General features: G+C 42.0%; 1 protein-coding gene across 1 annotated transcript in view; it reads left to right on the top strand.

Moving 5' to 3' along the window:
• The window catches only part of ANKRD13A (ankyrin repeat domain 13A), a gene marked incomplete at its 5' end in the record, with an annotated part of 38,417 nt that overhangs the window by 12,219 nt on the left and 12,155 nt on the right, over positions 1-14,043 (top strand). Inside the window, 5 exons of the mRNA XM_079717345.1 lie at positions 6,486-6,630; positions 7,408-7,532; positions 9,693-9,738; positions 11,242-11,385; positions 12,308-12,497. Of these exons, the coding sequence (XP_079573471.1) occupies positions 6,486-6,630; positions 7,408-7,532; positions 9,693-9,738; positions 11,242-11,385; positions 12,308-12,497 (650 nt within the window). The remainder of the gene's footprint in view (positions 1-6,485; positions 6,631-7,407; positions 7,533-9,692; positions 9,739-11,241; positions 11,386-12,307; positions 12,498-14,043) is intronic.

The following is a 14,043-nucleotide window of genomic DNA, read 5'->3' as shown; positions in this document are numbered from 1 at the left end:
ATTCTTAACCACTGTACCACCAAGGAAGCTTCCCCTGCCCTTTTTTTTTTTTTTTTTTTTTTGCAGTACGCGGGCCTCTCACTGTCGTGGCCTCTCCTGTTGCAGAGCACAGGCTCCGGACGCACAGGCTCAGCGGCCATGGCTCACGGGCCCAGCCGCTCCACGGCATGTGGGATCCTCCTGGACCGGGGCACGAACCCGCGTCCCCTGCATCGGCAGGCGGACTCTCAACCACTGCGCCACCAGGGAAGCCCCCCTGTCCATTTTTTTTTTTTTTTTTTTTTTTTTGCGGTACATGGGCCTCTCACTGTTGCGGCCTCTCCCATTGCGGAGCACAGGCTCCGGACGCGCAGGCTCAGCAGCCATGGCTCACGGGCCCAGCCGCTCCGCGGCACGTGGGATCCTCCCAGACCGGGGCACGAACCCGCGTCCCCTGCATCAGCAGGCGGACTCCCAACCACTGCGCCACCAGGGAAGCCCCCCCTGTCCATTTTTTGATTGGGTTGTTTGTTTTTTTAATATTGAGCTGCATGAGCTGTTTATATATTTTGGAGATTAATCCTTTGTCTGTTGATTCATTGGTAAATATTTTCTCCCATTCTGAGAGTTGTCTTTTTGTCTTGTTTGTAGTTTCCTTTGCTTTTCAAAAGCTTTTAAATTTCATTAGGTCCCATTTGTTTATTTTTGTTTTTATTACCATTACTCTAGGAGGTGGATCAAAAAAGATCTTGCTGTGATTTATGTCAAAGAGTGTTCTTCCTATGTTTTCCTCTAAGAGTTTTAAAGTGTCCGGTCTTACATTTAGGTCTCTAATCCATTTTGAGTTTATTTTTGTGTATGGTGTTAGGGAGTGTTCTAATTTCATTATTTTACATGTAGCTGTCCAGTTTTCCCAGCACCACTTACTGAAGAGACTGTCTTTTCTCCATTGTATATCCTTGTCTCCTTTGTCATAGATTAGTTGACCATAGGTGCGTGGGTTTAACTCAGCTTTCTATCCTGTTCCATTGATCTACATTTCTGTTTTTGTGCCAGTACCATATTGTCTTGATTACTGTAGCTTTTAGTATAGTCTGAGGTCAGGGAGTCTTATTCCTCCAGCTCCGTTTTTTTCCCTCAAGACTGCTTTGGCTATTTGGGGTCTTTTGTGTCTCCATACAAATTTTAAGATTTTTTGTTCTAGTTCTGTAAAAAATGCCACTGGTAATTTGATAGGGATTGCATTGAATCTGTAGATTGCTTTGGGTAGTATAGTCATTTTCACAATATTGATTCTTGCAATCCAAGAACATGGTATATCTCTCCATCTGTTTGTGTCATCTTTGATTTCTTTCATCCGTGTTTTATAGTTTTCTGAGTAAAGGTTTTCTTATTTATTTGTTTGTTTATTTATTTATTTATGGCTGAATTGGGTCTTCATTGCTGCGCGTGGGCTTTCTTTAGTTGCGTCGAGCAGGGGCTACTGTTCGTTGTGGTGTGCGGGCTTCTCATTGTGGCGGCTTCTCTTGTTGCGGAGCATGGGCTCTAGGCGTGTGGGCTTCAGTAGTTGTGGCACGCGGGCTCTAGAGCGCAGGCTCAGTAGTTGTGGCGTACGGGCTTAGTTTCTCCACAGCATGTGGGATCTTCCTGGATCAGGGTTTGAACCCGTGTCCCCTGCATGGCAGGTGGATTCTTAATCACTGTGCCACCAGGGACGCCCTGAGTACAGGTCTTTTACCTTCTTAGGTAGGTTTATTCCTAGGTATTTTATTCTTTTTGTTGCAATGGTGAATGGGATAGTTTCCTTAATTTCTCTTTCTGATCTTTCATTGTTAGTATATAGGAATGAAAGAGATTTCTGCGCATTAATTTTGTATCCTGCAACTTTACCAAATTCATTGATTAGCCTAGTAGTTTTCAGGTGGCATCTTTAGGATTCTCTATGTATAGTATCATGTCATCTGCAAACAGTGACAGTTTTACTTCTTCTTTTCCAATTTGTATTCCTTTTATTTCTTTTTCTTCTCTGATTGCCATAGCTAGGACTTTCCAAACTATGTTGAATAATAGTGGTGAGAGTGGACATCCTTGTCTTGTTCCTGATCTTAGAGGAAATGCTTTCAGTTTTTCACCATTGAGAATGATGTTTACTGTGGGTTTGTCGTATATGGCCTTTATCATGTTGAGGTAGGTTCCCTCTATGCCCACTTTCTGGAGAGTTTTTATCATAAATTGGTGTTGAGTTTTGTCAAAAGCTTTTTCTGCATCTACTGAGATGATCATATGGTTTTTCTTCTTCAATTTGTTAATATGGTGTATCACATTGATTGATTTGCATATATTGAAGAATCCTTGCATCCCTGGGATAAATCCCACTTGATCATGGTGTATGATCCTTTTAATGTGTTGTTGGATTTTGTTTGCTAGTATTTTGTTGAGGATTTTTGCATCTATATTCATCAGTGATATTGGTCTGTAATTTTCTTTTTTTGTAGTATCTTTGGTTTTGGTATCAGGGTGATGGTGGCCTCATAGAATGAGTTTGGGAGTGTTCCTTCCTCTGCAATTTTTTGGAAGAGTTTGAGAAGGATGAGTGTTAGCTCTTCTCTAAATGTGTGAGAGAATTCACCTGTGAAGCCATCTGGTCCTGGACTTTTGTTTGTTGGAAGATTTTTAATCACAGTTTCAATTTCATTACTTGTGATTGGTCTATTCATATTTTCTGTTTCTTCCTGGTTCGGTCTTGGAAGGTTATACCTTTCTAAGAATTTGTCCATTTCTTCCAGGTTGTCCATTTTATTGGCATAGAGTTGCTTGTAGTAGTCCCTTATGATGCTTTGTATTTCTGCAGTGTCTGTTGTAACTTCTCCTTTTTCATTTCTTATTTTATTGATATGAGTTCTCTCCCTCTTTTTCTTGATGAGTCTGGCTAAAGGTTTATCAGTTTTGTTTATCTTCTCAAAGAACCAGCTTTTAGTTTTATTGATATTTGCTATTGTTTTCTTTGTTTATATTTCATTTATTTCTGCTGTGATCTTTATGATTTCTTTCCTTCTCCTAACTTTGGGTTTTGTTTGTTCTTCTTTCTCTAGTTCCTTTAGGGGTAAGTTTAGATTGTTTATTTAAGATTTTTCTTGTTCCTTCAGGTAGGCGTGTATTGCTATAAACTTCCCTCTTAGAACTGCTTTTGTTGCATCCCACAGGTTTTGGATCATTGTGTTTTCGTTGTAATTTGTCTCTAGGTATTTTTTTATTTCCTCTTTGATTTCTTCAGTGATCTCTTGGTTATTTAGTAATGTATTGTTTAGCCTCCATGTGTTTGTGTTTTTTACGTTTTTTTCCCTGTGATGGATTTTAATCTCATAGCATTGTGGTCGGAAAAGATGCATGATATGATTTCAATTTTCTTAAATTTACCGAGACTTGATTTGTGACCCAAAATGTGATCGATCCTGGAGAATGTTCTGTGTGCACTTGAGAAGAAAGTGTAATCTGTTGTTTTTGGGTGGAATGTCCTATAAATATCAATTAAATCTATCTGGTCTGTTGTGTCATTTAAAGCTTGTGTTTCTTTATTAATTTTCTGTCTGTATGATCTGTCCATTGGTGTAAGTGAGGTGTTAAAGTTCCCCACTATTACTGTGTTACTGTCAATTTCCTCTTTTATAGCTGTTAGCATTTGCCTTATGTATTGAGGTGCTCCTGTGTTGGGTGCATATATATTTATAGTTGTTATATCTTCTTCTTGAATTGATCCCTGATCATTATGTAGTGTCCTTCCTTGTCTCTTGTAACATTCTTTATTTTAAAGTCTATTTTATCTGATACGAGTATTGCTACTCCAGCTTTCTTTTGATTTCCATTTGCATGGAATATGTTTTTCCATCCCCTCACTTTCAGTCTGTATATGTCCCTAGGTCTGAAGTGGGTCTCTTGTAGACAGCATATATATGGGTTTTGTTTTTGTATCCATTCAGTAAGCCTGTGTCTTTTGGTAGGAGCATTTAATCCATTCATGTTTAAGGTAATTATCAATATGTATATTCCTATTACCATTTTCTTAATTGTTTTGGGTTTGTTTTTGTAGGTCCTTTTCCTTTCTTGTGTTTCCCACTTAGAGAAGTTCCTTTAGCATTTGTTGGAGAGCTGGTTTGGTGGTGCTGAATTCTCTTAGCTTTTGCTTGTCTGTAAGGCTTTTGATTTCTCCGTTGAATCTGAATGAGATCCTTGCTGGCTAGAGTAATCTTGGTTGTAGGTTCTTCCCTTTCATCACTTTAAATATATCATGCCACTCCCTTCTGGCTTGTAGAGTTTCTGCTGAGAAATCAGCTGTTAACCTTATGGGAGTTCCCTTGTATGTTATTTGTCATTTTTCCCTTGTTGCTTTCAATAATTTTCTTTGTCTTTAATTTTTGTCAGTTTGATTACTATGTGTCTCAGCATGTTTCTCCTTGGGTTTATCCTGTATGGGACTCTCTGCGCTTCCTGGACTTGGGTGGCTATTTCCTCTCCCGTGTTAGGGAAGTTTTTGACTATAATCTCTTCAAATATTTTCTCGGGTCCTTTCTCTCTCACTTCTCCTTCTGGGCCCCTATAATGCAAATGTTGTTGCGTTTAATGTTGTCCCAGAGGTCTCTTAGGCTGTCTTCATTTCTTTTCATTCTTTTTTCTTTATTCTGTTCCGTGGCAGTGGATTTCACCATTCTGTCTTCCAGGTCACTTATCCGTTCTTCTGCCTCATTTATGCTACTGTTGATTCCTTCTAGTGTATTTTTCATTTCAGTTATTGGATTGTTCATCTCTGTTTGTTTGTTCTTTAGTGTTTGTTCTTTAATTCTTCTAGGTCTTTGTTAAATGTTTCTTGCATCTTCTCGATCTTTGCCTCCATTCTTTTTCTGAGGTCCTGGATCATTTTCAGTATCATTATTCTGAATTCTTTCTCTGGAAGGTTGCCTATCTCCACTTCATTTAGTTGTTTTTCTGGGATTTTATCTTGTTTCTTCATCTGGTACAAAGTCCTCTGCCTTTTCATTTTGTCTGTCTTTCTGTGAATGTGGTTTTCCTTCCACAGGCTGCAGAATTGTAGTTCTTCTTGCTTCTGCTGTCTGCCCTCTGGTGGATGAGGCTATCTAAGAGGCTTGTGCAAGCTTCCTGATCAGAGGGACTGGTGGTGGGTGGAGCTGGGTGTTGCTCTGGTGGGCAGAGCTCAGTAAAACTTTAATCTGCTTGTCTGCTGATGGGTGGGGCTGAGTTTCCTCCCTGTTGGTTGTTTGGCCTGAGGCAACCCAGCACTGGAGCGTACAGCACTGGAGCCTCCTGGGCTCTTTGCTGGGGCTAATGGTGGACTCTGGGAGGGCTCATGCCAAGCAGTACTTCACAGAACTTCTGCTGCCAGTGTCCTTGTCCCCATGGTGAGCCACAGCCACCTCTGTCCCGCCTCTGCAGGAGACGCTCCAACACTAGCAGGTAGGTCTGATTTAGTCTCCTATGGGGTCACTGCTCCTTCCCCTGGGTCCCGATGCGCACACTACTTTGTGTGTGCCCTCCAAGAGTGGAGTCTCTGTTTCCTCCAGTCCTGTCAAAGTCCTGCAGTCAAATCCCGCTAGCCTTCAAAGTCTGATTCTCTAGGAATTCCTCCTCCTGTTGCCGGACCCCCAGGTTGGGAAGCCTGACATGGGGCTCAGACCCTTCACTCCAGTGGGTGGACTTCTGTTGTATAAGTGTTCTCCAGTTTGTGAGTCACCCACCCAGCAGTTATGGGAGTTGATTTTATTGTGATTGTGCCCCTCCTACCGTCTCATTGTGGCTTCTCCTTTTTCTTTGGATGTGGGGTATCTATTTTGGTGAGTTCCAGTGTCTTCCTGCCGATGATTGTTCAGCAGTTAGTTGTGATTCCAGTGCTCTCGCAAGAGGTAGTGAGCACACGTCCTTCTACTCTGCTATCTTGAACCAATCCTCCTCTCTTTTAATATTATTTGCACACTAGTAAAAATCTCTAATATGAGTCCAAAATCAATTATTCAATGGTATATCTTACATTAGAATCACAGGCTAATTTGTCAGATTCTCTGATACATTATCTAAATCTTACAAACATTGAAAATGCCATATTACACAGAATACTACTAAAGTTAACACAAAAATGAATATTGTGGATTTGGTGTATTTCATCTTTCTCATATTTAATTCTGAACTGTCTTAGGATTAAATGACATTTACCATCCACAGCACATTGAGGGTACTGCCTCAAGCCTCCTGGGCTTACCTTTGCAGGAGAATGGGGTGTCTTGTCTCAGTAGCCTGAGGTTGCTTTTTGGCCCAGATGTGTCAGAGAGATTCTTCTGCCACCACTGTGAACACGCCAAATCCCTTCTGTGTGATGCTATGTCAACAGGGTTCTCCCAGACCCTATTTTTAATTTTTATACTGCATATTATCTCTCAAACTCCTTTCCACGTTTTTATGTAATATATACAGTTATATAAATGCCAGTGTTTACTTTACAGAATGTGGAGGCTCTGGATCCGCGAGGTCGAACCTTATTGCATCTTGCTGTTTCTTTGGGACATTTGGAATCTGCTAGAGTCTTGCTCCGACATAAAGCAGACGTTACAAAAGAAAATCGCGAGGGATGGACAGGCAAGTATACTTGTAAAATGATTTAAAGCCTTTCATTTCGTTTTCTCTTTCTGAATAAAGGCCAGTTTCAATCCTTATTGTCCCACGTCATCTTTATCTTAAGACTCTTTCTCTCTTGGAACTTGGGGCTGGGCGAGAAGATGAGAGCCTCGGATGCTGCTGGCTCGTCTGCAGCACAGTGGTCCGAATTATGTCCTGGGCCAAGAGCCCTGGGTAGAGGGTGACTCCTTATCCGGAAAGCGGCTCTATGTGCATCAGACATGAGTGTGAAGGCCGGATTTCCCCTGAGGAATGCGGTGGTAACTCTAGCGAATCCATGAGGATAGACAAAATCAAAAAAGTTATAGCTGAACGTAGTATTTTCCAGTGAAATCCTGGCACTTTGCTTGTCTTGCACACTCTCATACTACTGGTCAGAGTAATGTTGAGTTGACTGAGCAAGGATATACACAACACAAACCCTACCTGCCCATCTCCACAGTTATGTGATCACACAGTGAAAGCCAGCTCTGAAGACACTGTCAGTATTTCAGAGCCAGTGGTAAGAAAGGGGGAAAGGGAATGACGGCAGGGTTTGCTCAAGAGGCTAAGAGTGCTGTGTTCTCGTCTCAGGTAAGGGCTCGAAGTAAGTAGTCATGGTCATAAAGATCAGGGGGGGCTTCAGCCTGTGTCCCACTTTGAAGAGAATATTGGCCTTTGATCCAGATAGATACTTTTCACAGTGGCTTTGGAATTTGTCAGAAAGTGTGAGAATACAGGGGGATCAAATTTCACTTTTTTGCCTTCCAGTTTTGCACGAGGCTGTGAGCACTGGTGATCCCGAGATGGTGTACACAGTCCTTCAGCATCGGGACTTCCACAACACATCCATGGCCCTCGAGGGAGTTCCCGAGCTGCTCCAGAAAATTCTCGAGGTAGCCATAAAAATTGACAGTGCCATCATTGGAGTTAAATGCTGAAACAGCAGCTGCAGACACAGTTTGACATCCTGGTGTGCCTTCCTAAGGAGTTTTATGAGTCGTGAATACGATGTACTGAATACCAAATAGCATTATTCCTTGCTTTTCCAACTTGTTAAATGTATGAAGTCTTTCACAGATTACGTTTCCGGGTCATTAAGACTTACTCTTTTAAGTGTTATTTAAAAATTAGAACTAAAGACAAATGGACATCAAGAAATTAATTTGTGTAGCCGCCTGTTTTCTTACAAGTAGCATCCCGAGCTCAGGTCATCTTGGGGAAATTGTAAAGAACATCGTGACTATATGGGGATTTTCAGGGCCTGTTGAGGCTCAGAAGTCTGTGTGCAGCTCTCCTTGACATCCCTGTCACTTCTAGCCATTTGTATTTTGTGACTTCTAATCCATTCCCTTAATTTATTTATAGTTATTGGCTTTGGGGCAGTTTCTCTCTCTTGTGAATGATGTATGGGCTCTGTGACACTTAGAGAATTTTCTTAAAAGACTTTACTTCTAGGCTCTTGGACTGTTTTGGATGATGGTTACCATTCTTCAGATAACCTTTGTCACTTGCAATAACTGTCTTATTGGTCAACCATGTGCAATATTCCCGAGGCAGCAGGAGACGAGAAAGTACCAGCGGTTCAATTTTCATGTTGTTTATTCTCAGTTTAAACACAGAAGTGAGCTCCCCAAGTATTTCCAAAGATATTTGCTAGATAAATTGGCTTTCTACATTTCTTGAGAAAAATTAACAATCCTGTTGAGAAAAGGAATAACTTTGCTGTGAGACAATCACTGCTTGTTATCTGAGCACTCTTCTTAAAAAAAATTTCGGTGACACAAGCTAAATCCTGCCGAAGACATTCATTTTACACATACTACAAAAAAAAGTCCATGAAGTATTAAATTGTTGTATCCACTGTTTTTAAAATAGATGTGTGTTTGAGTGCAGAAAGATCACATAGATTTGTTTCCTTATCTAACTCGCTGTAGGAGGAACTAAAGACATCATTTGTCCATTTGACAAAGCAGAAAATGACTTATTTAATATGGAGTCACCCACACTTAAAAAATTCAGTATAAAAGACTTTCTTTTTTTTACCGGTATTGATCCATAGTAGTGAACTGCACTGAGTGGTATTCTCTGCTGGAGGTTATAGACAGCCCACAAATAACATGGTGCTTGGTGGCACCAGAGGCCGTGCGTGACGGCTTGTCTTTCAACAGTGTCTCCTTGTTACGTGTCCATATTTCTTATCCATTGCCCCTCGGAGTGTCTTCACCCATCATTGGAATCTGGTTTTTCTTGAGCAGAAAAACACCTGGAATTTCTAGCATTTTCCTTCCTTCATGCTAACTGTTGGATTTCTTAAGTAGCTCTCCAAGAACCTTCGGTAGGAATTCATGGTAGGTCAGAAAATCATCCTAAACAGGCCTGCTCTGGTGGTGTGAAACCTCAAGAAGCCAAATCCTAAAACTTTAAGAGGAAAGTGGGGCAAAAGTCTTCTGTTAACTGGAGGGAAAATTCAACTTTCTGGGGGCAGTGATGTCTTGCAGCCTCTTGGTTTCAGAGTGGTCCGAAAAAAACACCAAGCACTTCCCAGCACACAAAGCCTTTCACAGTCAAGTTCCCCGTAGAACAGATGGGGTCCATGCTCCCTCTTCTCTGCTTAGACCAGCCTGTGACCCATATCTTGTGGTGGTGCTTGAGCCCATCCTCCTGTCTCATGGGCCATTACTGTTAGGAACACGGTTGAGCCCCTAAATCAACTTTGACTTTATCTCCCTCCATCTCCCTCCTTGTCACTTGCAGTTAACTTTATTAACTGTGTAGACATATTTTATATTGAGATAAAATAACAGCCTGAACATAAAATAAGGATTTAGTTTGATGGGTTTGCGATTTATGTTTCTTCTTCTCTGTTCTTTCTCCCTCTCCCTTTTAAACAACCCTAATAAACCTTACTGTGTTTGTGTTTAGTTAATGGTACCAAGGGTAATTTATTTTATTTTATTTTTAAAAAATTAATTTTAATTGGAGTATAGCTGATTTACAATGTTGTGTTAGTTTCTGCTGCAAGGGGTAATTTATTTTAAACCTTTGTCCTTCAGGCTCCGGATTTCTACGTGCAGATGAAGTGGGAATTCACCAGCTGGGGTGAGTGGCTGTGGGCTTGAAATTTATTTAGCTTGAATATAGGCTTATATAACTTTTTATAAAAGTTATATGTATTTTTTTTAATCTAGAAAATGAATAGACGAGAATAAGGGAAGACAGTCACCCACAGTCCCACATAAGCACAACTGTTGTTAATGCTTTAGGTGTGTTCCTTCCAATCTTTTCCCGCCTGCATAAGACTTTTTCTCCCAAGCATTCATCAGTACAATATATAGACAATTTTGTCTCTTCCTTTTATCAGTTATCGCTGACATTTATCCATATTATTCGTTTTTTAATATTTCACTTTAAATGGCTAAAATCTTAGTAAGGTTTATCATAAATCAGTTACTCATTTCCTTGTGGAGTTCAACGCGATTCTTTTAAACTTGTTTCTCTTTTCTTTTTTTAAAAAATTAATCATTTATTTATTTTTGGCTGCGTTGGGTCTTCGTTGCTGCACGCAGGCTTTCTCTAGTTGCGGCGAGCGGGGGCTACTCTTCGTTGTGGTGCGCGGGCTTCTCATTGCGGTGGCTTCTCTTGTTGTGGAGCACGGGCTCTAGGCACGCGGGCTTCAGTAGTTGTGGTTCGTGGGCTCTAGAGCACAGACTCAGTAGCTGTGGTGCACAGGCTTAGTTGCTCCGCGGCATGTGGGATCTTCCCAGACCAGGGCTCTTACCCGTGTCCCCTGCATTGGCAGGCAGATTCTTAACCACTGTGCCACCAGGGAAGTCCTAAACTTGTGTTTCTAAGGAAGAAGATGAGATGAATATTGGAATAGCTTGTTTTTAACAAAATGGATGTATTTCTCCAAAATCTTATGTAAGGCAAATTGACTGACAGTAATTTTCCTAGATGTTCTACTTCTGTTTCTTGTAGATCAGTTAATGACAGTTTCTAACTCCCAGATTTTCAGCTATTTTCACTTCCAGACTTCCCTTTCAGGCAAGAAGTCATATTTGTAATAAAACATTTAAATGAAGTAAAAAGTATATGAAAGAACAGAACTTCAGCTTCTTCTATGAAACTGAGTTCTTTTTAATGCAAATAACCACTCTGATCTCAGTTTTTGTTTAAAAAGCAGCATATTTTAGACATTTGATATCTTGAATGGCGGGCCTGACAGTATAGGGGGGCCTCAGCCAGATGGCGAGAGTAGCATATGTGGATAAGGACAGCCAGATGGAGGCACTCTAGCCCTGATGGTAGTCAGTGAGAGGGGTTCACTCGGGATTGAGAATGCTCTTGGGAAATTGATTTAGCATTTTCTCTGGACAAGACATAGATCTGCAGTTTTATAAACAGCTGTAGAACAGAAAGTCCATTTTTATTTTTTAAGAATGTCTCCTTGTATTGTAAGTGTGGGAGCCAAGCCCAGTTCTGTATGACCGACGCCATCTTGCCACTCCTGTCCTTTCATTAAAGTCAGAATCCTGATTTCTGGGGCCTGGCTGTTCTGCTTGGCCCTCGGGCTTTTCTCAGTAGTACACTTCTCTTCTCCAGTGCCCTTGGTTTCCAGAATATGCCCGAATGATGTCTGTCGCATTTGGAAAAGTGGTGCCAAACTGCGTGTGGATATCACATTGCTGGGATTTGAGAACATGAGCTGGATAAGAGGGAGGCGGAGTTTTATCTTTAAGGGAGAAGGTGAGTGGTTCTATTTTAGTAATCACTGCTCTTCCTAAGTTCTGAGTGATTTTTTTTTTTTTTTTTTTTTTTTTTTTTTTTTTTTTGCATTACGTGGGCTTCTCACTGCTGTGGCCTCTCCCGTTGCGGAGCACAGGCTCTGGACATGCAGGCCCAGCAGCCATGGCTCACGGGCCTAGCCGCTCCGCGGCATGTGGGATCCTCCCAGACCGGGGCACGAACCCGTGTCCCCTGCATCGGCAGGCGGACTCTCAACCACTGCGCCACCAGGGAAGCCCTGAGTGATTTTTTAACCATCAAAGTGTATTCACATTTATGTGCCTTTTCCGTGCCTATCTCTGGGGCAGGTTTTGTTGTTGTTGCTGTTATTCTTATTAGTTATTCAACTCTCAATTCCTATATCTTATTTCTTATCTGGATAGTTCTCTTGCACGTATCATTTACCACCCAACACTGTTACCCTTTTGACATATGACGTTCCTAAACCTCTGAGTGCAAGACTCTGTCTTGTATCTCTTTATGTTGCCTCCATAATCAGGCATGGTCCCCTAATGGAGGGTGAGAAATGGTGTGGCTAACCCAGTGTTGTGCATAAATAATTTATATTAATTAGGTAATCATATACTTAAAGAAGTACACAGATGAAATGTGTTGCTAACAAAAAATACAAATTATTTTAAAAGTCTGCATCTTTGGGGAAGATGGCCCAGAGCGTCCTCTGAGTTATGGAAAGTTGGCCAGATCATTCCTGGGCAAGTAGGTAATTGATAATCAATAGTCTTTAGGTTTTATCAGATAGCACCAGGGGGTGGGGGGGGGTATGGGGTGTGTGTGAAAGATGATGCAGTTTAACATACAAAGCTTCTTTGGTTTTGCATCTTCCTTGCACTGTGCTTAGTTATGCCCTTGTTTCCATGAGCAGACAACTGGGCAGAGTTAATGGAAGTCAACCACGATGACAAAGTGGTCACCACCGAACACTTTGACCTTTCCCAGGAAATGGAGCGCCTCACTCTGGACTTGATGAAGCCAAAAGGCAGGGAGGTTGAGAGGCGGCTCACAAGCCCAGTCATTAACACCAGCCTTGATACTAAAAACATTGCTTTTGAAAGGTATGGATTTAGGTTCTGTATTTTCACATCTAATCCCTTTACTGCCATCTTTAGTGCCATGTATATATTAATTGGAAAGTATGGGTGGATTGGGATTTTTCTAATATGGTATAAGAAACACTAGTGGGTTTTAAAGTTGATCTCTGCTCTAACCAAACAAACCACAGCTGACATCCTCCACCATGTATCGTTTTTATGGCACATTGGTTAAGTCTTGGAGAAATGTCTTCATGTTCTTTTATGGGCCCTTTTCTCATGGATTTTGCTTGAATTTTATTTCTGTGTTTGGCAATCCACAAGACTCCCTAGTCCCAAATCATGAAGCTTTGAGTTTCCGAGGTAGAATCGGTCCAGTACTGAGTGTGGTTATACTGATATTAGTCAGTCAAATACACACTTATCATACAATTCAATGTGGTTCTCCCCCTCATCCACCTCCTGCTTCCCCATGAGGCCTAATAGTTTAGAGCAAGAGTCTGGAGGGGTTTCAGTTTTGTTCCAGACTTTATCTGGAGAAACCTCTGGGGAGGTCTGTGCCTCGGTTAACCCAGGTGAGAACACCATTTCTGGGCCTCTGCCTGTGGGCAGAGCCGAGGCGGGGGTGGGGGGCTTTGTAAGGGGGCAGAGGCTGTCATAGCTGTTGGCCTGAGTGCTTCTACCGTAGAACACACCTAACTGAGGGAGTCTGTAAGAGCCCTGAGTGTTTGCCTAGGATGTCACATCCAGCTCTCTGTAAACCAAAGCAGCGTAGCCTGAGCTGACATGGACACTATTCTTCTGGATTTAGGCTTTCTTTCCTCTTAATGAATATACTGACCTCTCTTTTCCTTTTCTTCTTTGTTTCCAGTATAAAATTTATTAATAAAACTGAGAGTCTTAGGTTTAATCAAACATAAGGTTTAAGTGCCCCTTTCCCCTAATTTAGATCAAGCTGTGGAATTAGGGTATTTGTTGGTAACAGAAGAGAAAATGCCAGGTATGCTGCTGCTTTGGGAGTGACACCCCCTGAGGCAGGGTCAGTCCCCTGTCGCCAACCTCCTCGCACCGGCCTCACCAGGTGACAGCCGCTGTCTTCCAGGGACAGCAAGGCTTAGGGACTGACCGTGGCTTTACCTGGAAGGGTCTTGGGAAAACATCTCCAGGCTTCAGCATTCGCCTCTGCAGGCCGGGAGGGCACGCCAGCTTAGGGCTCTGCTCATAAAGCTGGAAGACGGGGGAGCCGAGGGCTGGAGGAACCTGGTGCCATCGGCAGGGCTGCTAACTGTGCAGCTCTGAGCAAGCGACTTCATCTTCAGGTTCCTGTTTTCCTCAGCTGAAAAGAAAAAAGGAGTGAATCTCAAGACGCAATCTCAGATGTCATAGAGGAGCCACTGTTCCCCCTAGTTCAGCAGCAGAGTTGTAGCCTCATTGTTTGCTCTGAAGTGTAATTTACAGAGAATGTGATGGTTACTGGCTGTTACCCAGCGGAGGGTAGACAGCCCCCCTTCCATTTGTACTGAGTTACATTTTGTATTCCTGTGGTCCCGGGGTTTTCAGATGGTTCAGG

This window comes from Hyperoodon ampullatus, assembly GCF_949752795.1.
Source record: "Hyperoodon ampullatus genome assembly, chromosome: 13".
NCBI classification, from domain to species: Eukaryota; Metazoa; Chordata; class Mammalia; order Artiodactyla; family Ziphiidae; genus Hyperoodon; species Hyperoodon ampullatus.
This window is presented reverse-complemented; position numbering and strand designations above follow the sequence as displayed.